This window comes from Mustela lutreola, chromosome 12, assembly GCF_030435805.1.
Source record: "Mustela lutreola isolate mMusLut2 chromosome 12, mMusLut2.pri, whole genome shotgun sequence".
Classification (NCBI taxonomy): domain Eukaryota; kingdom Metazoa; phylum Chordata; class Mammalia; order Carnivora; family Mustelidae; genus Mustela; species Mustela lutreola.
This window is the reverse complement of record NC_081301.1, coordinates 74526776-74551843: the sequence shown is the minus strand read 5'-3', so window position 1 is coordinate 74551843 and position 25068 is coordinate 74526776. Positions and strand designations below refer to the sequence as shown.

General features: G+C 43.3%; 1 protein-coding gene across 5 annotated transcripts in view; it reads left to right on the top strand.

Moving 5' to 3' along the window:
- Positions 1-25068, top strand: part of NTRK2 (neurotrophic receptor tyrosine kinase 2) — a 325021-nt gene that overhangs the window by 45237 nt on the left and 254716 nt on the right. For all 5 annotated transcript variants that reach the window (XM_059142001.1, XM_059142000.1, XM_059142002.1 and 2 more), the window contains exons 6-10: positions 1357-1493; positions 2014-2146; positions 4754-5059; positions 16227-16262; positions 18891-18991. In XM_059142001.1, the coding sequence (XP_058997984.1) occupies positions 1357-1493; positions 2014-2146; positions 4754-5059; positions 16227-16262; positions 18891-18991 (713 nt within the window). The remainder of the gene's footprint in view (positions 1-1356; positions 1494-2013; positions 2147-4753; positions 5060-16226; positions 16263-18890; positions 18992-25068) is intronic.

Below are 25068 nucleotides of genomic sequence, written 5' to 3'. Positions count from 1 at the left end.
TGTGGGTTGCTGACAGGAAAGTTTCTGAAGAGTCTTGATGGCCACTGAAAGCCGGGTCTGGTTGGGAAGTCCTCTGTCGATGGTGGGAACACCGTGAGACAGACCCCTGGGACAGTCTCGTTCCAGGCTGGTTTTGGTCATAAAGAAGAATGACTTGGTCAGGAAGGACTGTGTGGTGGGAGAGGAGTTTATACACAGTTCTGTGGAGACAGTGGGTCAGGGAGCCCTAGGTGGGTGCTTTATTGCAGTTAATGAGTATTGAAGATGAATTGCCTTTTCTGATCTCCGGGTTGCTCCTGAGTTCATGAGGCATTGTAGGTGTAGGGGACACAACTGTAGGGTGAATGCAGCCCCTAGAAGTTTCTGATACCAAGTGAGGGACTAGCTAGACAGGCAGGACCTGGCATACGGTTATTACGCTGTCTGGGACATACTTTCATACAGAAAATACTGTGAGTCCCATGTGAGTTAAAGCAGTGTAAACACCCAATAGGTGTGATAGTTTAAGGAAGTGGTAATGGCATCAATAAAGCTTTTGAAATGTGGGAGTATAGATCCATGTGACTTTTTTAAAAAACCATACTGGAAATTTTACTATAACCCATTTTTCCCTTAATATTGAACTATGACTCATATAGCTTTGGGGCATTCTGATATTTTAATGGTCCAGCTTCATGTGTGAAGAATGCTTTAATACTTTAATTCTTCATGTGTGAAGAATGCATTTTCTTGGGGCACCTCAGTCGGTTAAGCATCCCACTCGTGGTTTGAGCTTGGGTCATGATCTCGGGTCCTGAGATTGAGCCCCGCGTTGGGCTCTGCACTGGGGCTGGAGTGCCTTCCAGAGTCTTTCTCTCCCTCTCCCTGTGCCCCTCCCTCCCTCTAAAAACAAATACACCCCCCCAAAGCTACATTCTCTTCTGTAATCTGACTGTCTCAAAATGTAGGACTGATGGTGGGGTCATCTTTATGCATCACTTAGCATAAAAAATGGATTTATGTAAAAACATGGATGCAACAAAGGGAAAAATGAGGAGAACAACAAGACAAGATGGTCTACAGATACCAAGTTACGTTTTATAAACTACATTTTTTAATAGTAAAAAGTTATGCTGCAATAACACTTTTAAACAAAGTGCAAAATTTGTTTTCAAATCTCATAACTGCACATTTTTGGTGCACCTTAAACCTGTAAAGCTTACCAACCCAGCACTTTTTCAGATCAACATAAATCTGTCTCGGAAAGTCAATAATTACTGATTCTAAAGCAGGAAGAGTTTCTGATTTTTTGCTATTACTTTGACAGTGCATCAGGTGATTCATATATGTCTCCACTTGACTTTTCTTGTTCCACAGGTTTGCCATCAGCAAATTTGGCCGCACCTAACCTCACTGTGGAGGAGGGAAAGTCTATCACATTATCTTGTAGCGTTGAAGGCGATCCAGTCCCGAATTTGTACTGGGATGTCGGTAATCTGGTTTCCAAACATATGGTAAGGCTTTTGTTTGGCTCTGGGTTCCTAGAGAGATGAGAGTGTCTCAGAACTTAGATTGGATTCATCTAGTGATGATCCCTTAATATTTTATAGGACCATACAGAGAAATTTATGATGAGTTTTCGATGTACGTTTACTTTCTGTTCATTCTTGTAATTAACAAAGAGGAGTGCAGGTTTGCATTTGAGTTGTGTATATCCAGTAGATTGGAGTCTCTGGGTCTCTAGTGAGCTTCTTGTGTCCTTGTGAGCAAGGTAAGGGATGTTCCTTGTGGTCTTTTCCCTTGGAGAGAGGTAGATAGGAATCCAAGGATTAAAGAAACTTTGCTCATTGAACAGTTATACTCTGGAGAAATAGAATAACTCTGGATTTACACTTCTGCCTGGCCCCAGTTCAGGCCAGAAACCTTTTCTAATGGTGTATATTTTTTTCTTTAGGTAGGGGGAGAAACCTCAAGTCTTATCACTTTGGGATCAGCCCTAATAAGGATTGTTTTTGTCTGTTAATTCATTTGTAGAATGAAACAAGCCACATGCAGGGCTCCTTAAGGATAACTAACATTTCATCTGATGACAGTGGAAAGCAGATCTCCTGTGTGGCAGAAAATCTTGTAGGAGAAGACCAAGATTCTGTGAACCTCACTGTACATTGTACGTAATCAGAGGGGCATATGTTTTTAATAGCCTATGATCGTGGACACACATGCCTTTGTCACTGGGGCCCTCTGGGTGCTGCTTAAGTGTCAAAAAAAAAGTGTGTGCAGTGTTTTGTGTGTATTTTTTTTTTTAAGAAATATCAGTGTTCTATTTCTGCAAATCTCTCTTACACATGCATGTCTTTCTTTTAAGCTGTTTTATTTTAAATCTTAAGTTTATCCTCTTGTGTCTTCCCCTGTATTTTTTTTTTTTTTGAGAGAATGTATTTTGAGCTGGTTATCCTCCTCTTGTTAATCAGTTTTCGCTTATGTTCTGATACACCAGTTTCTAAAATCTTGTTCTCTATAAAAACAATATGAAGATTTAAATTTATGTCACCTAAAGCACAGTCTATTCCCGAACACCCGAGTGTGCTGTTGATAAAATAAAGCCTTATTAGCTTGACATCAAGTTTTTGTGGGCAGGTTGGCGGAGTCCTACCTAAATGACTGAAAATTATTATTACCTGCAGAAAACATTTATTATGATGGTTTTACATTTCTGTATACATTCAAAGTAAGATACGGGCCATTATGTTTCTTCAGTATGTGCATTATTTTCCAGTATTAAAAATCATCCACACTTATCTTAACATTCCAGATTGTAGCGTTTCGTGCGAACATGTACTCCAGTAAAAAATCACATATATTTTGCACATCGTTCCAAATTCTGAGCTAATCTGGTATAAATTCATGAGGTTTTACTGTGTCTGGGTCAGGATTTGGATGAGAAAACCACAAGTGGGCACGTGTGTATGTACGAATACACATTACGCACATGCAGACACATGGATACGCTGGCTAGTGTTCAACCACAGCACAAATTCCATATGTAATTGTTGGGGTGCATGACTGCAGTCACCAACCATAACCCTTTGTCACTGTCAGCACAACCTCTGTGCCCAGTAGGTACTGGACTTATAATTTCTCATCATTTTGACCCACCCAGATGCCTGAAATCAATGTTATCCCCAAACACATGCAACCAGCTTCCGACTTTATGTCTTTAAGTCACCAATTCACCAAAAGCTCTTTTGAGCATGGTAGAAGGAATAAATGGGTCCTGGGCATGGGGGCCTGGGCTGGTGGGAGGAAGGTAAGTGTTGTCCCTATCCTGCTGCGGTCCTTGTATTTGTAACACAGACCTACAAATCAGGACGCTCACATTCAAAATTTCCTCTTGTAGTATCTATGGTGGTCACCATGGTCTGAGCAATTGACCTTATCTATCAAAATCTAGATCAAGAATAAAAGGAATAAGTGGTGAAGAATTTTAACAACTGTGACAGCTTTGGTAGTGCCTCTGGCCAAAGTGTTAGCAGGCTGTAATTCCCCTCCTTGTGTGATGAACACGTACCACAAGAAGCAGGGTCAAGAGGGAAGGGCTTCTGGGTCGGACATCAGGAGACCAGGATCCCTGTTCCAGATCTGTCTCGCTCACTAAACTTGACCAAGTCCTTTAACCTCACTGGACTTGGGTTTCCTGACCTGAGAAAAGATGCTATGAGGTCTCTGGAGGTATTTTCCAGTCCTCAGTTGTATTATTATCAAAGTCAGACCACATTAAAATAAACAACTATGAGGGACTTTAAATACCTTTCCTCAGGATAAGTACTCTGTTTAAAGATGTTACTTGAAGGTTTGTTTCCCCAAAGGATAGAGTGCTTTAAAGTTAAAGTAATCTCTAGTTTGTTTGTCTAAGTTTGGATAGAACCCCAGACATTTAGAAAGGATCAAAACATTGGCTTCTGAAATCTAGCAAAAATGGAGTGTGCTGTAATGAAATGTGATGCTTTTTTTTTTTTTTTTTTAAAGGGATTTATTTGTTTGAGAGAGAGAGAGAGAGAAAGCAAGCAGGGGGATGGGTGGAGGGTGAGAGAGAGAATCTTCAGCAGATTCCCCACCGAGTGCAGGGCCTAAGTGGGACTTGATCTCACAACTCTGAGATCATGACTTGAGAGCCACCAAGGCACCTTTAAAGAGCATTTACTATTGGCAATCAGCAAAAAGTACCAATTAATCATATTTTATAATCAGTTTGCATTGGTAAGAGCATTCATAGCCTTAGTCAATTCGATCTGTTCTCGATAAGTGATGTCAGATTCAGGCTTCCGGCAAGATTTCCAAGGTCATTTTTGTCCGTATTTATGTTGTTTAGTGAAGGACCATAAAAAACAGTGCCCCTCAGCGTTTTGGTGACAAATCTACATAAGATCAAGGCGTATTTATTCGAAACCAAAGTTAACTTCAAATGAACCCTTTTCTGCTGTCAGAAATCTCCATGATCTATTTGGAGCTGGTTCTCACACTGAATAGATTTGAAAAATGACTATGATTCATGGGTCTTAAGTATAAGGAAAGGAGTCTCTTTGAAGCTCTCTGTAGGGAGTTCAATCAGCCTTGATGATGATTCAAAATATTGATGGATTCCAGAGTTGCCAGTCCTGTATTTTCTTAAACCAAAGGGTCCTTGAATAAAATCCCCTATTGATGACACAGAAATCTGGAGATGGGGAGAATTCTGAGCGTTCTGGTGCTATTAACTCTCTCTTTTTCAATTTAGTTGCTCCAACTATCACATTTCTCGAATCTCCAACCTCAGACCACCACTGGTGCATTCCATTCACTGTGAAAGGCAACCCCAAACCAGCGCTTCAGTGGTTCTATAACGGGGCCATATTGAATGAGTCCAAATACATCTGTACTAAAATCCATGTTACCAATCACACGGAGTACCATGGCTGCCTCCAGCTGGATAATCCCACTCACATGAACAATGGGGACTACAAGTTAGTAGCCAAGAATGAGTACGGGAAGGATGAGAAACAGATTTCTGCTCACTTCATGGGCTGGCCTGGAATTGATGACGGTGAGTACCTGGCGCTTCAGCACGGGGTGGGGGGAGTCGGAGGGGGGATGATCGGTCATGTCACCAACTGTTGACAAAATGGTGCTTACAGTAAACCACTCCCAGACCCAGTGGCTTAAAACACCAGTATTTAGTCTTGCTTATGGGTCAGAGGGGCTGTTTTGTTCCGTGTGTCTTTATTCTGGGGTATAGGTGAAGAAGCTCCATAAGAGACCTGCTTCATAGTAGCTAGTGTAGACGGCAAGCGAGCAACTAGAAATAGGCTTGGCATCTCGGGGACTAGCTTCGGTACTGGTACATGGTCTCTTCAGGCTGCATACCACCAGCCAATGGAAGCCATAGGGCCAAAGCCAAGTCCAAGGACAGGGACTCATACTCCCAAGGAGGTGATGGGAGGATGAATCATTTTGAACAATAGTCAGATGCACCCATTATTTCTATCTCAAGTGTTACCAAATGATGTTTTGTACCCCAAATGGCAAAACCCATGCAAAACTGTGGGCAGGTGAACCATATCTGGTCAGCTCATGAACTGGTGAGGATGTGTTTCCTAGCCCCATATCCGTTTGGAATTCAGGATCCTGCCCTCCCACCATGGGTGAGAGACCAGGGTCCTGGAATGCGTGGCTTACCTGGGCCGAGTGCAGAGGTTCTTTTATCGGAGCCCGAGTTGTGTTTCTAGGCGCGGTAAGTGCTTCCCTCTGACTGATGGTTTGGACTGGGTGAAGGATGGCTGGCCATCAGGAGTCCATTTCGTGGCCAGCAGGAGAATTCCAGTGTGAGTCCCAGTTATGGCAGGGACAACTGTAGTGCCTTTACCTGCTTCAGATACTGTCGCTTGGCGAGTGTTCTTACTTGCTGGATCTTGTTGCCCGAGTAACTGATAACACTGTGGAGGCTGAGGCCTATTTGGACTTTGGGACCTGGACCTGAGTAGAATTCGCTGTAACAACGCTGAGTTAATCACAGTCGCACAAAGATGGCTTGGCGGAGGAAAGGGAAGATGGAAACCTGGAGGCCAGGGAGGCAGGGGCTGTGTGGGCAGTGTGCACTTGGGGGCTCGACGGGCAGCTCCACGGGCAGAGATGATGCTTGAGAAGCCACCTGTAGCCACCAGTTTATTCCATTACACAATAAACCTCTCCATTACCCTGGTGTTTATTAAATAGCTTTTTAAATGCACAAGCTTCCTTAGCATGTTCAAAGTGTTGTTTGAATTATGCAAATGTGATTTACAAACAGCCTTTCAGGAGCACATAAAGCAAGCTATGTTTGGACACCTTACCCAGACTACCCTTGGCGGTTGTTTTCTGTGCCATTAAATCTTCCTCTTCATTGAGAGTTTAGCTGCTTGGCCCCATTTGCTGTAGTAAATCTCTAGATCACTGTGTTTCTTCCTGCATGTTTGGGGGAGTAGAGCCTTAGAGTAAAATCCACAGACTCTGCCTGGGGACAGAGTCTGTTCTATTTATGAATGATTTTAGATGTACCAGACAGTTGCAAAGACAGCACGGGGTCCCCAGACACCCCTCATCCAGTTGTCACTGTTGGGAACGTCTCACATTACTGCGGTGGCCTTTGTCAAAAGGAAGAAACTGACATGGGCACATGACTATTAACTAAACTTCAGACTTTATTTGAATTTTGTCAGCAGTTGCCTTTTGAAACTGTTGGAGGTGAACTTGATTCAGGGTGAGGGTCTGGCATCGGAAGGTTCTAGAAGTGGTTTGTGCGCTTTGATTGATGCTCGGTCCTGCCAGGGTAAAGCTGCTGGCTTCTATTTAACACAGGGCGTTGATGTATTTTCTTTTGAACATTTCTGTGTGGTGCCAATATTTGGTAGCGCTCCACTCCTCTTACCCATGTGGCCTCATTTTTATTGATTGCTTTTGTTAGTTTTAACTTAGCTAATGATAGGAAAGCATTGATTTCTGGTGTAAGAATCACCTGAAGTCACTCATGTATTCCCTTTAAAGGAAATAATCATCTACCAAAAGATAAAAGTCAAGGCTAATGTTATGAAGATTTTGTTCTTTCCTTCTTGTTTTTATCAAATCTTTGGAATATAAATATCTGCTTTTAGGAAGGACAATTTTTCCCCCTTTAAGTATTTACTCAAGGGCCAGCTATCAGGGAGTAATAAATGAAAGTGGAAATAAAAGAGACTTGGCCCGGGGTGATAGTGGATATAAATGGCCCTCGTGGGCTATAAACCAGTGTGACCAATTAGAGATTGACCTCACTTGGCTTGTGTGATAGAATCTTTGGTATTTATGAGATTTGTAGCCATAGAATACAGATAATGGCCTTTTAAAGAATTGCTTCCTTTCCCTCTTACCCTCCTTTAAAACTAAAGGAAAATAAACAAATAGAAAATATAAATATATATATTTCCCTGCTGGTCTAAAGTTTACAAGTTTAGGATGACAGGTCAAATGTGGTTTTATATTCCTTCAGTATTTCTGTTGTTGTCACATAGTAATTGGTAAGAAGTTTAGCTCTTACAAATCTTTTTGATAAGATGTCTCAGCTACTTTATTTGAAGAGACACTTTTTTTTTTTTTTTTTTTTTTTGGATTGCAAGTTTCCTGGCTTGTGAGGAAGCAGGTGGCCTGGGAGGGGTGAAGTGAGTTGCTTTTCCATATGCGGCCAGGAGACTTAAAATGGCGGCTCTGCTGTCTTCAGAACGTGCCTTCACTGTCTATTTGTAGATGTAAAATGAAGAGCGCCTAAAGAAACGAACACAGAAATAAAAGCAAAGAAACAAAGTCCCTCAAATTAAAGTTGGTGAGCTTTCTGGTGAAGAAGATGGACTGGTCGGATGTAGTGATAGCCTTGATGACCTTTCATACCTCATGGTAGGGAAGACACGCTGCTCCTTCCTCCTTGGAGCCGAGAGACCTGGAACCACCACTGGCCAGGTCAAGAGAGCACCATCCGTGGGTATAAGGCCGTCGGCAGAGATCCCCATACAGTGTCTCTCCAGAGAGCCGGGCCCTCGCAGACTCCGACACCAGACCCAGCCAGGGTGCTAATGAAGACGGACAGGTGTGATGAGACCTTTCGATGTCAGCAGAGCCCCAGACACCAAGCCAGTGCCTTCCTATCTGTTAATCACTGGCAAGCTGGCTACTGACCGAGAAAGGGAGGGGATGCTTTCCCAAACTCTAGACACCAGACTGATCATTTTGGAGCCCACGTTTAGAACTGAACCTGGCTCTGATCAGCTTGGGGTCAAATTTAAAGCCCAAAACTCAACTGTTCGCTTCCAAACGAAATTTAGGAAACTGTAGCATTTATCCTTCTAGTACCCTGAGGAGTGCAGCTTGTGACCATCAAACTAATTTTATTTCATCGCTGTTTTCCATTGTCCCTGGAACATGTATTCATTAGGAATAATTTTCTCTGGCTTCTGAATGCTAGGATCCTGCTCCTTATCTCCTTATAGTGCATTAGAATCAACTGGGGATTTTTAATGGTTATTTCATTAGTTAGCACACATTTCTAGGGCCCACCTCTAGCAATTCTGATTCACCAGCTCCCGGATGAGGCTTAGATTTTGGCCTTTTCTATTTTTAAGATCCCTAGTGACTCCAGTATGCACCCAAAGGTGAGTGTCCCCAGTCTGGATGAGAGCTCTGACCCAAGTAAGATTTTTCTGTTCCTTGTTGAGTAACAGACAATCCTCTGGTCACTTTAGGTTCCAGACTAAAATCTCAATTGAAAAATAGCATGTCCTGTCTGACTTAGAAACCAGAACTCTGGACTTAATTTAAGGCCCAGTTTCTTCTCCTCTGCCAGTCCAGGCTGTCAAGATGGGGGTGGGGGGTCGGAGCTGTCTAAGGAGAATTCATGCCTTCTGTTGCCCAAGTAGAAGGGAGGGGGCCGGGGGCCGGGTGGCCAGCAAGTGTGCTCGCTGGTGGCTCTGTCTCTTGGGACCTGGGTGTGTTCAATGCTGATTCGAAGACCTTCCTCCTGGACAGCTTTATGGGATCTTGGCAATTCCTCTGTCTGTGGGACCCTCTCCTGCGATTCCCTGACAACAAGCAAACGTATCTCCATTCCAGCAGGTGGAAGCATCTCCTTCCTCAACATCCAGGGGCAAGGCTTCTGTTGCAGGGGTCCCTCTGCCCCCTCAAAGGGGCTGGGGTCAGGATGGACTTTCTCTCATGGGGCCTCCTTTTGGTCCACAGGGAGGCCCTGTGGTCCCTCATCCTGACTCCTCTGGGCTTACAGGTTGAACTCAAATGCCATCTGCCTCCTGCCACCATAGGTTGTTTTAGCCTCCTTTGGCCAGACGCAGGCACTTGTCCTCAGAGTCTTCCACCTGCGGGGAACTCAGTTTGGGTTCTCAGAGTGCTGTCCTGAAGCCCCATGGCTACGTAGAAACTTCTGTAGAAGTCCCGTATAAGCACCTGCCATCCTCTTTGGGACCTCTGGAAGTCTCAGTGTGAAGCCAAGGTTTCAAAGGACATGGATCCAGTTCTAGCCTAGGCAGGCACGGAGAATAGCCTTACCAGCGTACCCATTCCTCACCTCCTTTGTGGCCATGAGGAAGAAACTTTGTACCCAAAACCACTTTTCTCTGGGCACTGCTTTGTCTTCCTTATCCAGAAGCTTGTGCATGCCCAGAGAGAAAGACTTCTGGACGCTGCCACTTGACTACACGAACTATCTAGACGTGGAACTCAAGAGAAAACGAAGCACAGTTGGGTTCCTGGAGAGGGTGGGTAAGCTCCTTCTGGTGTCCAGGCTCCTTCTTCTTCCCCTCCCATTCAGAACGGGCTCAAACGTATGTCACTGGGGACAAAACATCTCCCGCCCTTACCCCTAACATTTGTCATGGTCACTGCCGAAGAGTACCCACCTCTCTCGGTAGTTGGGTGTTTTAAGGTTTGCTTTATGTTTCATTGTAAAGATCCATCCTCTATGCCCACTGTAGCTTTTGGACTTTGGTTGAACCTCTCATGGACTTATAAGTTAGGGCTTCCCAAACTTTAATGAGCGTAACTTTCCTGGACATCTGCTAAAATGCAGGTTCCGATGCCACAGATTTTGGAAGGGGTCTCAGATGCTGCATTTATGACCAGCTCCTAGCTGATGCAGACGCTGCAGGTCCCAGACCACACTTTGGGGAGTGAAGATAGTTCCCTTCTGCCCTGCAGAACCTGGGGGAAGCTGTTGGATGAACTGCATGGACATTCGCCAAGATGGCAGTACTGACTCCTTGAGAATATTGACGAGTAATAATGATAAAAATACAGAATAGTTTATGCACAGAGATGAGCTCTAACAGGGTTTGGCAAAAGGTAGGATGGATTCAATGTGTGGCTTAAGGAGATTTAGGGAGAGTGGATAAAGTTGAGCCCTGATGGGACACACAGATAGGAAGCATGGGGCTATCCCGAGAGGCTCCAAAAATTCTGCTTAGAAGTCAGAGATGGGACTTACCTGGGGTAACAGTGATCCACTAGGTGGCCGTCATTGACATCTAGTCCTACATCCAGAAAAGCCTTCTTGGGGACTCAAAAGTGTGCATGGAGAATGAGTGGAGGTTAGAAGTGGTGAGTATGTCTTTTCAAGCAGAATGGTAAGCAGAGATCAGTGGCAGAGAGATTACTTGTGAGCGTAATCAGGAAGAAACCTAGGGCCTTTGCTGGCATCATTGGATCAGATAGCACAAGTTTCAAGAATTTTCAAGGTCAGGTATTTCTGTAATCATGAATGCGTTGATTGTTGAAGAGTAGATTCTTTTATGAAAATCTCACCCAAGTGATTAATACTTTAGCCTTGCCACGAACCTAGCCAGAGCACCGGGTGATAAAACACCCGTGTTCGAAAGCTTCCCATTCTTCAAGCAGCACATAAAGAGTGTCTCTATGGCCCACTCATTCAGGAAGAATGTCACAGCTCAAGAATGCTCATTCACACAAGCAGTGGGAGTTAGTGACTTATGCTTCCTAATTCGGGAGCAGTTGTCTCCTATGCAAAATGTGCGTCGGGAACAAACTATAAATATTGGAAGAGTTTTCCCCACAGCTTCCCATTCGTGCTGTTTTATCAAAAGATTCATGACGTCTGGATGAACTAGAGCTCTCTGCAGCACTTAGAATTGCCCTCAAACTGGCAGATTTAGTTTTGGTGTACTTGGGCCAAAGAATGTAGGGAGAGGAAATTTCTCCAAATGTTACACATTAAGAAAATATAAAGCCCCCCACGACTTGCTCCTTGGCCGTTTGTCAGGAGCTGTTCCTTGTCCTGGGAGTGAAAGGAAAGAAAGTTCGATGGGCTTTTCTGCCTTAAATAACTGAGAAGGGTATGGTTTGGCTATAGGCTCCTAATAATCATGATAATTAAGATTTATACTTAAATAGTTCTTTAAGTCTCAAGAGTACTCATGTTAATTAATTATGCTTCCCGAAGCTCCTGACGAGTTGCCAGGGCCAATGCTATTATCCTCTCTTGAGGTATAGAACATTCCTTTGTCACAGGAAAAGTGAAGAGCTCCCCCTCACCCCCCCATGCTGCAAAGTACATTAGTGGTTCGGCCAAAAGTGAAACCCAGACATTTGGACCCCCAGTGTGTGGGGGCCGGGAGTTCTGCCTGCCATTTAGAAAAGGAAAGGGGAAGCATTCGGAAGTCAGAAGGAGGGACTGCCATGAGTTAGACAACAGTGCTGACAAAGCAAGGACAGTTGATTTGGAAAGAATGAATCTTTTGCGATTTCTTTATCATATGGAATTCTTTGAAATATTTTTCACAAACACACTAAACAGAGTCTGGGAACAGAATTGAGAGAGAAGTCTTTTTTTTTTTTTTTTTTTGTAGGGCATTAGAGAGAGACTAAAAGCTGAAAGAAAGGAAGCCGCTGTGTCTTCTTCTGGCCTTCACCATCCTTTTTATCTATGCAGCAGGTTGGAAAGGGAACCCTCCCGCCTTCCCACAGGTTTTCTTTATCCCTTAACTACAGAGTCTTACAGTTAAAAAGTCATGGAGTTTTACTCACGAGGACTTACGCAGAGTCCTAAGATTTACTCACGAGCTGTAACAGCTTAGAATAGAGAAGCTCGAGTCTTCCATTTAAAGGTATTTCGCACAGAGGTCAAAGGATGCTGAAGTGCTTTGGTCTGACACATTGGGGAGAAGGACTTTATCATTGACGTTCAGAAGCCTGAATGCCCTAAGGTCCGTCCTTTGGAGGTGCAGACAGCCCAGGTGCAATCTGGAGCTTTGTCAGGAGCACGTGTGTGGCCATATATGAGGTGTCCTGTTTGCACCGAGAGCACGTCAGGCTGCCTCTTGCACCTGATAGTCCCAGTCCCCAAATTCCCAACAACAGGCCCGAGTTCCAGAACAAAGCACAAGTGTATGAAGCACTTGCCAACGCTTGACACACTCTCCAGAAAACAGAATTGGAACATGAGACAAGCAACAATTTGTGCTTGGCAGTCACCTTCCTTGGGTTGGGGAGGAGCAGCTCCTTCCAGGCTGGAGCGAGCTGGGGGGTCATGTGCTGCTTGTTTGGAATGGAGTGGGGTTGACGGAGTTCCCGGGTTTTCAGATTTATTCCAGAAATTTCCATATTTTATTCCGGTAGTTTTCAACATGAAGCTTTAGGGTTTGATGCTTAAATCTGAGATTTCTTGCTTGGTGAGCTGCTGGGATGGTATTCAAGGAAGCACAGCTCTGCTCTCAGCCCCCTTACAGGCTCATTGCTCCTTATCATCAGTGTTGGTCTCTCCTTGCTCACCTTTTCGTCCTGAATACCTCAAACAGGCATTTCTACCTATAGCCTATAATGATATATAATGAACATGTTTAAACTAAGTGGAAGGAACCAGTTAGAAATTAGACTTAAAAATGACAGGATATTTTCCCAATATGACCTTTGGCAGAGGTCTGAAAAGGAAGGGGTGACCTTGTCTTGTATCTGCATTTAACATGATGTTAAATAACTATCTTCCTCTTGGAGTATAAACACCACGGGAGGTTAGCTTGACCGAGAAGTTCCTAGAAGCAAAATACTGTGTTCGATGAGCTGGGGTTAGCTGGAGTACTGTGACCCTTGTTTGTGCTAAACTCTAGGTCTGTGTGTCCGTCCGTGTGCTGGGCTTTCTAAATCTTTGTACGCAAGGGTGTTTCTTTATTGTAGCGAGCTGGCCCTCCTCAGACATTGTGTAGTATGGTCAGGAGGGGCAAATAGAAAACACCTTATTGTTCTTCCCTCATTGTCTTCCTGTGAGTTTCATAAACTCACACTTGATTTGCGTCTTTCAGACCACGAAGGTCAAGTGACAATTCTTTTCATACATTTGCAGAAACAAAGTTAGGAAAATGTAGTACTTTTCAGAAAACATAGATGTGATCTAATGGTTTTGCTGGTGAACTCAGTAGGAAAGGCATGCACCAATAGGAATTTTAAGTCTGGAAAATAACTAGTTTTCCAGATTATGGGCTAAACTATTTACTTTTGATCCCATCCCAAATCCTTTTTCCATACCTGGTCTTGGCTGCATTGAACTGATTTGACATTCTGGATGTTCCCTGGGGGTCTTGTGTGAGTGATGTGTTTAGGGGTTCCCTTTCTGTGACGAGGTTGATTCCACCTGTACCTCAGTCCTCCCAGTGTGTGGTTTAGATAAATCTGGCTCTGGATCCTCAGCCTTTTTGCTTCTTTATGGGATTGCACGTGTAAAGGCAGGAGGTGACTGTGTGGGAGGTCCCTCAGGGCCTGAGTACAAATCAGGGTGACCGATTAGTCCTAGTTTTCACGCTTGAAGGCCTATGTCTGGGGAGAGCCTTTGTTTCTGGACACACTGCAAGGATTTGCCTGGGACTATCCCAGTTTTGAGACTTAAAACTCACTGTCTCCGGAATGCCCTGGGTCCCAGGCAGCCACCCTAGTACAAAGGAAGATCTGTATACCTATATCCAGATACTTAAAAATTATGAATCAAGTTAATGAATTTTTTAATAAAATAGCATCTGTCTTCCTACTTTGGCACATATATGTGTAGAATGACCTGGAAGGCTGGGTACGAGCATCTGATTCTTGCGGATTCTTGGAGTTCCATGCTGGAACCTAGCAGTTTGGGTAGAACGTGTTCCCAGCCATTGCCCCTGCCCTGTGCCTCCCTCTATATGGCGAGAGGTATATGAGAGGCAGTAAGCTCATGGATGTGACAGCTCACCTGCCCTTGCTCAGCCCTGCCCCCTCCCTTGGGTCTTGGGTCAGAAGGTGCTCATCCTGGTGGTGTGGCCATCTGCGGGCTGACAGATGAAGGGAAAAGGCCAGCTAATCCTAGGAAGTGTGTCTTCGGGGAGTGCGGGGAAGGAGATGTGAGTCCTGGGTCCTGGGTCCTGGATTGAGGTCTAGAAGTAGAGTGTGAACTCTGGTGGGCAGGTATAATTACAGAAGCTGAATTCTATATTGAGGGCACGGTGAGGAGGGAACCAGAGGGGGATCTTGTAAAGGAATGCATTAGTGAGCAGCTCTTGTCTTAGTGAGCAGTTCAATGACTTGCTCACTTAGGGGTACAGATCCTTTCCTTCAGTGAGGGTAGGAAATCCTTACAGAGATAGGACACCCACTCAGTCCAGGGACTCTGCGAATTTCAGCAGGTGGGTGGGTGCCCTGCATATGACATCACCAGGGCTGCCACTGGGATTTCATGCTGCTTTATCCACTGAATTATCTTTCAGACTGCAAGTCAGCCTTCAAGGCCCTTTACCACTGCAAATAATTCTGATAACACATACTAACACATAATACCTGAAGACTACCTTGAAATGGTGTCTGAGATAATAAAAGTCAAAATACTATTGAAATATACTAGAATCAATGATTTTGCATGAATTGATACAGGGCCATCTCCTATGGTGGTACAGGTTGTGCACTGCACAGTTTCATATAGACTACAGCCTGAATGGAGTCCCATGTAGCATGGAATACTCAGCAGTTTAAAGCTTCCCTGAATCAACGTACACAACCATCTACTTAATGTTCCCCTGTTGAAACAGATACTCTGTTAGTTGAACTGTGTTAAAATTCTGATTTGAACGTTAAGGTCATGTTTACTTGGTTCTTTATTTAGACTACCCTTATTACTTACTAGGGAATACATGAACAGAAAATTGGCTCTAGTTTTCCTTTATCTTAAATGATATTTTTCTGCTGAAGGGTTTAGAAGTGAAATGAGAGCTAAATAAGCTTTACGGTTTACAAGTAAGTAAGTGGAGACTAAAAGCATAGGAAGTAGCTTTGGAAGTTTATTTTGTAATCACGCAAATGTTATATCGAATTTTAACTTTATTTCCAAGTAGGCTTTCATATCGAGATCCAGTTAGTTCTGACTGGAGAGTAAATAGCAAATGGTTTTGTCACCAGTTCTTGCCGATGATGGTTTAAAAAAAAAATTAAAAAAATTTTTGCAAATTTTCATGGGAATATTTTGAAACAGAATATTCTGGTCATTTTGGTGACTAAAGAATCCTTCCCCAACCCCCAGATTAAGTGGGTATACTTTTGCATTTGTCCCTGACATAACATTTATGTGTAATCTCTTATACATAAATCATTTCAATAAAGAAAGCACATTTATCTTTCTGTGTTGTATTAAGGTGAAGAAAAGGTTTGTTGATTCAACCTTGGCAAACCCATCTGACCACCAAGTGGGGAGCAAGACTGTGCATTAGGTATCATTATTTGGGCTGGTTAATAACGTGTTTGTGAAAGCAAGTAGACCTGCTGAAATATACTTTGAAAGTGATACCCAAGCCATCATTGGTTTTATCTTTTGTTGTTTAAAGTGATATGGAGAAAATCTGTCTCTGTAATAAAAAAAAAGTACCAGTATTGCCATTAAAATGGCCAGCTGTATACTAGAAATGGTCGTTAATGCATTGATTGCTGAAGTTTTCCCAGCTGTAAAGTGATTTGGCAATTTCTCTTCATTCATTTCTTTTCTTTTGAAGGGATGGAGGTTTGGGGACTGGGGAGGGAAAGAGTTCACATGAAACAAACCAAGAATTTCACGTTTCATGTATCTGTCCTATAAAACAGCCTATAAACCTATAAAACCTTCAATATTTATTTAGCTCATTTTAGTGGGGATACTTAATATTAACTCTGAATGCATACTTACAAATCTTTGTTTTGCCTTTTAGGTGCCAACCCAAATTACCCTGATGTAATTTATGAAGGTAGCTATCATGTTGTCTTTATTTTGTATTTTTTCAAAATGTTTGTCTAAAATGAAACAAATCAACTAAAAGAGGACTTTAAGCTCAGTTAAATATACGCTTTAAGCATACACAGGCCACAATAATATTTCAAAAATCATTCAATATTGATGGTTGCTTTCTCTTGATATTTACAGTGCTTGTAAATAGCGTTTTCTCTCTCATGTATTGTTCTTGGAAGTAGTAAATCCATTCCACTGTAACAGATATTTTGTTTCTATAATTGGGAACTAATTACCTGTTTAAAAGCCATGACTACCAAGAAAAGGGAGGTGTATCAGTTTCTGGCTTTGACAGTAAACCCATTTCAAAATTATATTTCTTGTATAATAAGGAAGTTTGGCTCACAGACAGGAACCTCAAAAGTAGGGCATGCTTTTAGCTTTGGTTAACCCAGCAGCTCTACCATGTCATCAGGCACCCAAGTTTTTCATCTCTATACCCGGTGTGGGCTGCAACCACTTCCCCGAAGGCTGACGCCCCTCATGGTAGTAAGATGATGCTGACAGAGGGGGCGCTGTCACTCACATTGTTGGGAGAAATGAAGAGCTTCTGAAAGTGTTCCAGAGGAAAGGGAACTGTCCAGAGATATCCATCAGCCCTCCCTGAATCCGATTCCAGAGCCAGTGGGTCCCAGTCCATTCTTGCCTCAATTATTGATATGAGGGACAAATTAACCTTTGGCTAACTAGAACCAGCCCTGGAGTTTAAGTCTTCCTCAGAGAATATCATTGAACCCTTTGAAAAAGATGGGGTTCTCTTAGGAATGTGGAAAGGGAAAAACCAGAAGGTGGACGACGTTAGCTTTTAACTGGACCTCTCATCTGTGCTTTGCTATTTTAATGGAATTCCAGGGATGTGGGTGAAAATCTGTCTTTAACAGATTCCCAAACTCCCTTCATGACCAGGAAGCCTATGTTTAGGGAAGTGACAGCCTCAATTTCAAGACTTGGCTCAAAATTTAAGACTGATTAAAAGTTCGTTTTATTAAAATGTGACAAGTATAACTAATTCTATTAAATATTCCATTCTTTAACTTGATGTACATGTGGACATTTTAGTTTTTTATAAAAAGATTCTATGTTTGTACATTTGTTATATGTATGTGTTTAACTTGAGCTAATTTTAATGGAGGACTATATTGTCTTTACCTGTTTTATGCATGTTAAACTATATTTCCTTCAAATTGTGTTATAGGTGATTTTGTGCATGTGATTTGTGTATTTTTGTTTTTATTTGTCCCAATACGGCTTAAAGAAAAAGTATCTCAAATTGTGTCACTAGAGAGTTATCTTTGAATTGTGATTTTACATCTTAAAATTATGTTTTGGGCTTTTTTCTAGTAACCTCAAGATTTTAAAAAGGCCATCTTCCCATTGGCCTCAGATCCCACTTTGGATCTCTGGGCCAAATATGATATTAAACTATCAATACTTTAGTGATTTAATTTTGCATGTGTGGCTCATTAGAATATGAAGAAGTAAAAAATTAGCAAATGGATGATATTTCTTAGCGTTTGGTTGAAATCAATGTTCTAGTATATTTAAAATGAGAATGGTGACAATGTAGTTTCGAAGTTAAGGATAAAACAGCAAACAGAAAACAGATGCCTTTTCAGTTACTATTTATTCACATGGAAAGGAGCACTCTGCTAACACAAATATAATTTAAATTTGTTGGCCTGAAGCCAGCCTGATAGTCCTACTGAGGGGAGTTCAGCCGGGGCTGCCTTAATGAGGTAGTGTGTTCAGGATGGAGATCTCATTCCTCATATCTATTGAGAAGAAAAGTACCAAACATTTATAAACATTGTCTGCAATAAGTTCATCAAAAATTTTCTATGCCTTCTTTCTATGTAATATTACTAATAAAAACATTCACTACCCCCCCCCCCATCATTTATGTTCAACCTGATCCATACAGATGAAAATCCCTTTAGAAGATGGCGGTGACATCTGAGATGTGCTTGGGAGCGTGTATGCCCACAATTCTAAATACTCTGTTGGTGTAGCTCCCTCTGTATTAATTCAGAGACTGAAATGTTGGCAATTCAGACCTTTTCAAAAAAGTTCACATGGGCACCCAAGTTTAGGCTCTGCCACCTTCCTTCTCGCCAGTTGACCTTACAGTAGTCTTTGACTTTGCTCTGATGACGTTCTTCAGCTATAAAACTGGCAGTTAGAATCCTAATCCGAAGGGTCTTCCAGGTCTAGAAATGTATGACTCTTACAGGATCAGTTTCCTTTCATATTTGTATTTCCTTTCATATTCATATTTATATTATTATTATTATCATTAAAAAAAAGATATATTCTTACCTACCAAGGGAAACCTGGTTCAGAATTTGTCCTCCAAACCAATGATGGAAAGATCTGGGTTGCGTAACATTTGAGCCTCACACAATCCCAGCACTACGATGGCTCTCACCCAAGAGCTGGTCCTGTTCCTCCACAGTCAGGCTGTCAGGGGGCTTGGAATCTTTGTGATTTGTGTCGCTTCGTGGTTCTGGGTCATACTGCATCCTCGTGCTGGTTGGTAGCCTGGTGACAACTTCATGGTTCCTTCTCTTTTCTATTTCTCTCGTTTAAGATTATGGGACTGCAGCAAATGACATTGGGGACACCACGAACAGAAGTAATGAAATCCCTTCTACAGATGTGGCTGACAAAAGCGGTCGGGAACATCTCTCGGTGAGTGGGACAAAGAGTTGTTTCCTAGGTGGGCTCTGAACGCCGTGGGAGCTTAAATGTTGGGGGACCTGAACTGCTTTGGCGTATGTCTTTCAACACATTTTTACTGTTCAGGTGTGAATAGGGTGTTGATGTTTGGAAGACTTCACAGAAAGGTTCAAGAGAAGGGATAAATGTGCCAGGCAGCCTCTGACTTACTTGCTTCCCCTTTTATGCGCCCCTTTAATTGCTAGTGGTTCTTATTTTCAATGTCTGTCCTTGGAAAGACTATCACTAGAAGAGCAGGGTCTCATTGGGGCGTTATTCTCGTCTTCGGCACCTGTCTCGTTCAGGATTTTAATAAGAGTCTCGTTGCCCACTAAATTTAAGGGATCCCATGGGTTCTGGGAGGGACTGGCAGTGGGAAGACAGACAGACTATGAAGGAATAGCAGGTCTGTCCTTCAGGAGTTTCTCTGTCGGTCAGAGCCGTGAGATGTGAACGGATACGAGCCCTGTGGCCCAGGTAGAGAAGCAGCGGGACGGGAGAGCGGCACACAGAGGGGCAGGTGCCCGGCTCCTTCCCGCTGGGAGAGCCAGAAGTGTCTTGGTGGGGCCAGGGGCATTCTCCAGCAGGGCGGGATGGCCGGTGTTCAGACCGAGAGCAAACAAAGGGAAGGCATTCGGGGTGTGCGCACACAAGCCCGCAGGCTGGAAAACAGTTTTGATGGGAAGGTAAAGGGTGTGAAGGGGCCAGTCAGAGGCACGGCTGGAGAGGTGGTTGTGCCAGGTCCTGGGGTTTTGAAACACGGTGCCAGGCGTTAGATTTATCATGCAGGGAGAAGCCACTGAAGGGGATGTGCTTGAGCCCCAGGACTCTGGCAGGGTTGGTCTGTCAGCTGCTCAGCTCAAGCACCAGCAGCGTCCCGCGTTCTTGTCCTCACTGTCACATGCACCCAGTCGCCTGTGCTGTGAGGTCTGCCACCTGATAGACCCCAAGCCCATCCACATCTCCCCACCTCTGCTGCCACGGACATAGCCTGATCTGAGGGTGGGCAAGCCGTGGCCCCCGGGCCCAGTCCGCCTTACCCCCTGTGTTTGTGCCATCTGCAGGCTGAGATGAGTTTTTACATTTTTAAGTGTTTTGGGGGGAAAAAAAAGGAAAAGAAGAATGATATTTCATGACACGTGCAAATCTTATGCAAGTCAAATGTCAGTGTCCGTAAAAAAATAAAAAGTTTTATTGGAACGCGGTCGTGCCTGCTTACATATTGTCTGTGGCTACTTTTTGCTACAGCAGGGCTGGAGTAGCTGCAGCAAAGACTGTATGGCCGGCAAAGCTGGAAGTATTTAGTGTCTGGCCCTTCACAGAGGAAGTTTGCCGCAGTGCTCGTTCCTGGATGACCTCCGCAGCCTCTACCTGGCCCTCCTCTCCCATCTTGTGAGCTCCGGGCCTTTCTCCCTACAGCAGCCTTTTCAAAGGAAAAGCACAATTCAGATCACTTTTATTGTCATTCTGAGTCTTTCCAATGCAAGTGTAAGAGAACTTTTATTACAAAAGCCCAGCTCCTCATGGTGGCAGAAAGGCCCCACATATATTGCCCTTGTCTGTGTCTCTGCCTTCACCTTGCACCCTGCCCTCATGTTCTCTCTCATGCCCTGGGCTTACTCTTGTCTCACAGCCTTTATGTCTGCTGTTCCCTCTAAAAGCATGTACTTCCCAGTGGTCATCGCATGGCTTTAGCCACCAGGCAGCCATGATCATGTTCCATTTTCTTCTGAGCAGTTATTATGGTCTGTAATTCCCTTGCTTCTTTATTGTTTACTTGTGTGTCTTTTTTCCTTCCCTAGATTCTTTTTAGAGAGAGAGCACCTGCCCTTGGATGAGGGTGGGGAGGGGCAGAGGAAGAGAGAATCTCAGGCACGTTCCACGCTCAGAGCCTGAGGTGGGGCTCGATCTCACCACCCTGAAATCATGACCTGAACCCAAATCAAGAGTCGGATGCTTAACCAACTGAGCCACCCAGACCCCCCTCCTTCCCTAGATTCTTTAATGAGTTTCCAACTCTAGGCAGCCCAGTCAGTGTTCTTCAGAGCTGCATCCCATCATCCCTTTAATAGTGTGTGGCACTTAAGGGATCACAAAAATTGGAGACTGATTAGAGTAATGGTGAACATTCCAGAGTGGGTTGCAGGACAGAGAGATTGGAAGGAGTGTGATTAGTTGGGGGTCTGGAGCAGTCATAAAGAGATGTGATTTATCTTTAAACCAGGGCCCTGGTGGTGGGAACGGGAGGCTCATAACAGATGTAGTTCAGCTGCAACTCAAAATATGCATATCCAGTACCTGGAGACACACACACACGTATTTCCGTAGCTGACGGTATGCATTGCTTTGAAACAGCAAGGACAAATGCCAGAGAAAATCAGCTGCAGAATGTTTTCTGCTTCCTTCCTTGTGCAGTTGTTTTGGCTTATTCTCATACCAAACCACTTAGTGTTTTCTGGTTTGAGAAAGTTGTTTGTGTATGTAAGGAATCCAAGGAGCATCTGTTGAGCCCACAGGTGTGTACCTATTCCAGTTACTAAAAATTACATGCCAACTTCACTTTTCTCTTTTGAGACCAAATGATAAATTTAAGTCCCTGTAGGGCATATCTCAGGGATATTTGGACTATCTGCAGTAGGGCCTCTGGAAGGTGAGATCAATGAAAATTAATCTCTGTTGAAAGTTCCACCTGAGGTCCCTGGAAATCTGCATGACAGGTGCAAGGTAATGCTTTGTAGAATTTAAAGAAAATGTAAAACTTAAGTCTGGATCAGATGTTTAACATATGAATAGTTCCTGATCACAGGGAGGATTATTAAATTAGAAAAAGAGTGTCAGAGTCAGGGAACTGGTAGAAGAGTTAAAGGTGTTACCAGAGCATTTGGAAGACAGCCTCAAATGCTCTTGATTCTGGTCCAGTAAGTAATCCTCATGAACCTTGCTGGATTTTTCAAGTGGGGCAGACCCTTGTTCTATGCGGAGAGATAGCCTCAGATTAAAAACTACTAATCAACCAATCAACTGAACATCCATATAACTGATCAAACAACCGACCAGCTAACTAAACAACCAGTCAACTAACCAAATAACCAACCAACTAACCAAACAACCCGTCAACTAAACAATCAACCAGCTAATCAAATAGCTAACCAGCCAACCAGACAGCCAGACAACCAAGCCAACCAGTGAAGCAAATAAATGAACAAATACATACACCTCTGCTTGTCTCTCACATAAAGACCACCCCCACCCCACACACGCATGGTACATGGGACTATATTTATCAAACAACTCATTGTTGAGGAAGCAGTTCTTCTCATTGTCTTCAGATTCTTTGTTTATTAAAGGATTTTTTACATACAGAACTGCTTCCATAGTTTTAAATATTTGCTAACAGATCGTTACCTGATCCCTGGTGGTGGAACCCTTTCCCATTTTCCAGGTTGACTTAAACACTCTATAAATAAAGAAGTCAGGGAAGGTATGAACTTCACGTACAAATGAGGGACTGGAGGCTTGCAGAAATGAAGCATCTGTTAGCTCTCCCAGCTCGTAAAGGCAAGGTGTCCTGTGAGCATAAGGACCAAGTCTTCTGAATGCCAACTGAGTACTTTCTAAAGTGGATCAGAGGCTGTCTCTGGTCTTATAGAGAGGCTGTGGGGCTCAGGGCAAGTCCCCTAAAATCTCTCCACCCCTGTTTCCTTATCTATGAAATAGGGATTGAACTTCTTTATTCAATTTTTCTCCTTCTGTCAGTACAAGTCTGGAACTTAATAAGATGGAGAAACCGAGAGCTAATATACTATGATCTCTTTTCCATGCAAATGTTAGTTAGAACTAAAGATGAGAAAACAAAACAAAACAAAAAACCCCAAATCATTAGGTATGTTTGAGGGCAATGGTCTTAGCTACAACAAGTTGTTCTATAATTAACCTTTTAGGAATCATAAGCACTCTACCTAGGCCACAGAGAGAGGGTTAAGACTGCATTCAGACTTTGGTGGAGGGATTCTGTGGGAGAGCCACTCACTACTGCAAGCCAAGGGGAGGATTCTCACAGCTTGGTGCCCCTCTGGCCAAGGGCATGGCATGTGCCCTTTCCTGGGTTTTATACCTTCTTTAGTGCTGTCCTGTCCCCAGTGGACGTCAAAGAGGATGTCGCAGGAGGATTAGCCATGCATTTTTACTATCCTGCCTTCCCTCTCAGCCATGGGTTTTGAAGAAGTAGTATAAAGGCTAAATCATGGAAAAGCCCCAGGTTTTGTACTTAGAGACTTCAGTTCGAATTCCAAGCTCAAATGCTGTGACCTTGAGTTGCTTATTTAATTTTTTATAAATCTCAGTTTTACCATCCTCATAGCCAACATTAATTTATTATCTATTGTAGAAGACTCTGTTCCAAACCTGTTATCTCACTGAGTGGTTAAATAATCTGCAAGGTAGAATGATTCTATTCCCTGCTTCACACATGAGACATGTGGGATGCTGAGAGATGGAGTGATTCTGAGGTCAGTCACCTAATAAGTGGTAAATCTAAATTCCAAATTCATGAGGAGCTCATGTTCTTATCTCTCCCTGGACTGCCTCTCATTCTGAAATGGGTACATCAATCAGTATAAGTTATGCTTCAGTAACAAAAATCCCCAAATCTTAGCAACTTTAAACGACAAAGGTTTATTTCTTGCTTAACTATTTGTGTTGACTGGGAGTTCTGTCAGCCTTGTCCTCATTCTAACTGAGACTAGATTGAAAGGCAGCCACTTTGGAAAGTTAGCATTTATGAAGGCCGAGAGAAAGAAGTATGAGAGTGGCGTTCTCAACCTTGGAGCTATTGCCATCATTATTATGGATGAATAACTTTTTGTTGTCGGGGGGGTGGGGGCTGTTAGTGTTGTAGGATGTTTAGCAGCATCCCTGGCCTTGACCCATTAGATGCACTAGCACCCTCCTCCAGTTGTGACAACCCCAAATTGACAGATGTCCCCTGGGTATAACATTATCCCTGGGTGTGAATAACTGCCTCAGTCTAAGATCTCATGTAGCAGTGAAATACTCTGTTGTCAGGGAGACAAGTCTCACCTCATTGGCCAGAACTGGTCACATGCACCCATCTTACCACAAGGAAGCCAGGAAGTGAATCTTCCAAAGAAAAACACAGGGAGAAATAGAAATGTTTGGTAAACAGCGTTAATGATTACCACAGATGGGAATAATAATATCTGTCTTAAGGATTATTATGCAGATGAAATGAAACAAAAAGAAAATTACGCATCTAATTAAGTGTGGACATCTTAAACAGTTTAGCAGTCTGCAAACTATACCCATCTGTTTTTGTAAATAAAGTTTTATTGGGGGCGCCTGGGTGGCTCAGTGGGTTAAGCCGCTGCCTTCAGCTCAGGTCATGATCTCAGGGTCCTGGGATCGAGTCCCGCATCGGGCTCTCTGCCCAGCAGGGAGCCTGCTTCCTCCTCTCTCTCTCTGCCTGCCTCTCTGCCTACTTGTGATCTCTCTGTGTCAAATAAATAAATAAAATCTTTTAAAAAAAATTCTAAAGTTTTATTGGTATCCAGTCATGCGCATTTGCTTATACATATTGTCTATGGCTGTTTTCACTCTGCACCAGCAGAGTTGAGAGGTTGTGAAAGACATCGTATGGCTCCCAAAGCCTGACCCTTTGTAGTGAAAATTTGCCACCTCCTGGTTTAGAGAGTCACACTTTTCTTGGGAGCAAGACCTTGGAGTGAGTGGTAGGAATGGAAGGAGATGCATTGTCCTACTTCCATCTTTGTTTCTGGAATGTTACTATGTACTTCATCAGCTTTACACACTTGTGCCTCTGTGATCTCGCTCAGGGGTGTGGCAGGATTCACGTGGATCTGCAGCGAGATCTTCACGTGGATCTGCAAAGAGATCTACCCTCTCTACTTGCATCATCCACATGTTGCGATTACATTTTTAAGCTTTAAAAAACGTTGTGTTGGCCTCTTTCATACATACACATATGTGTACCTATCATGAGTCTGCAACCCCATGAACTTTCACAAGTGAAC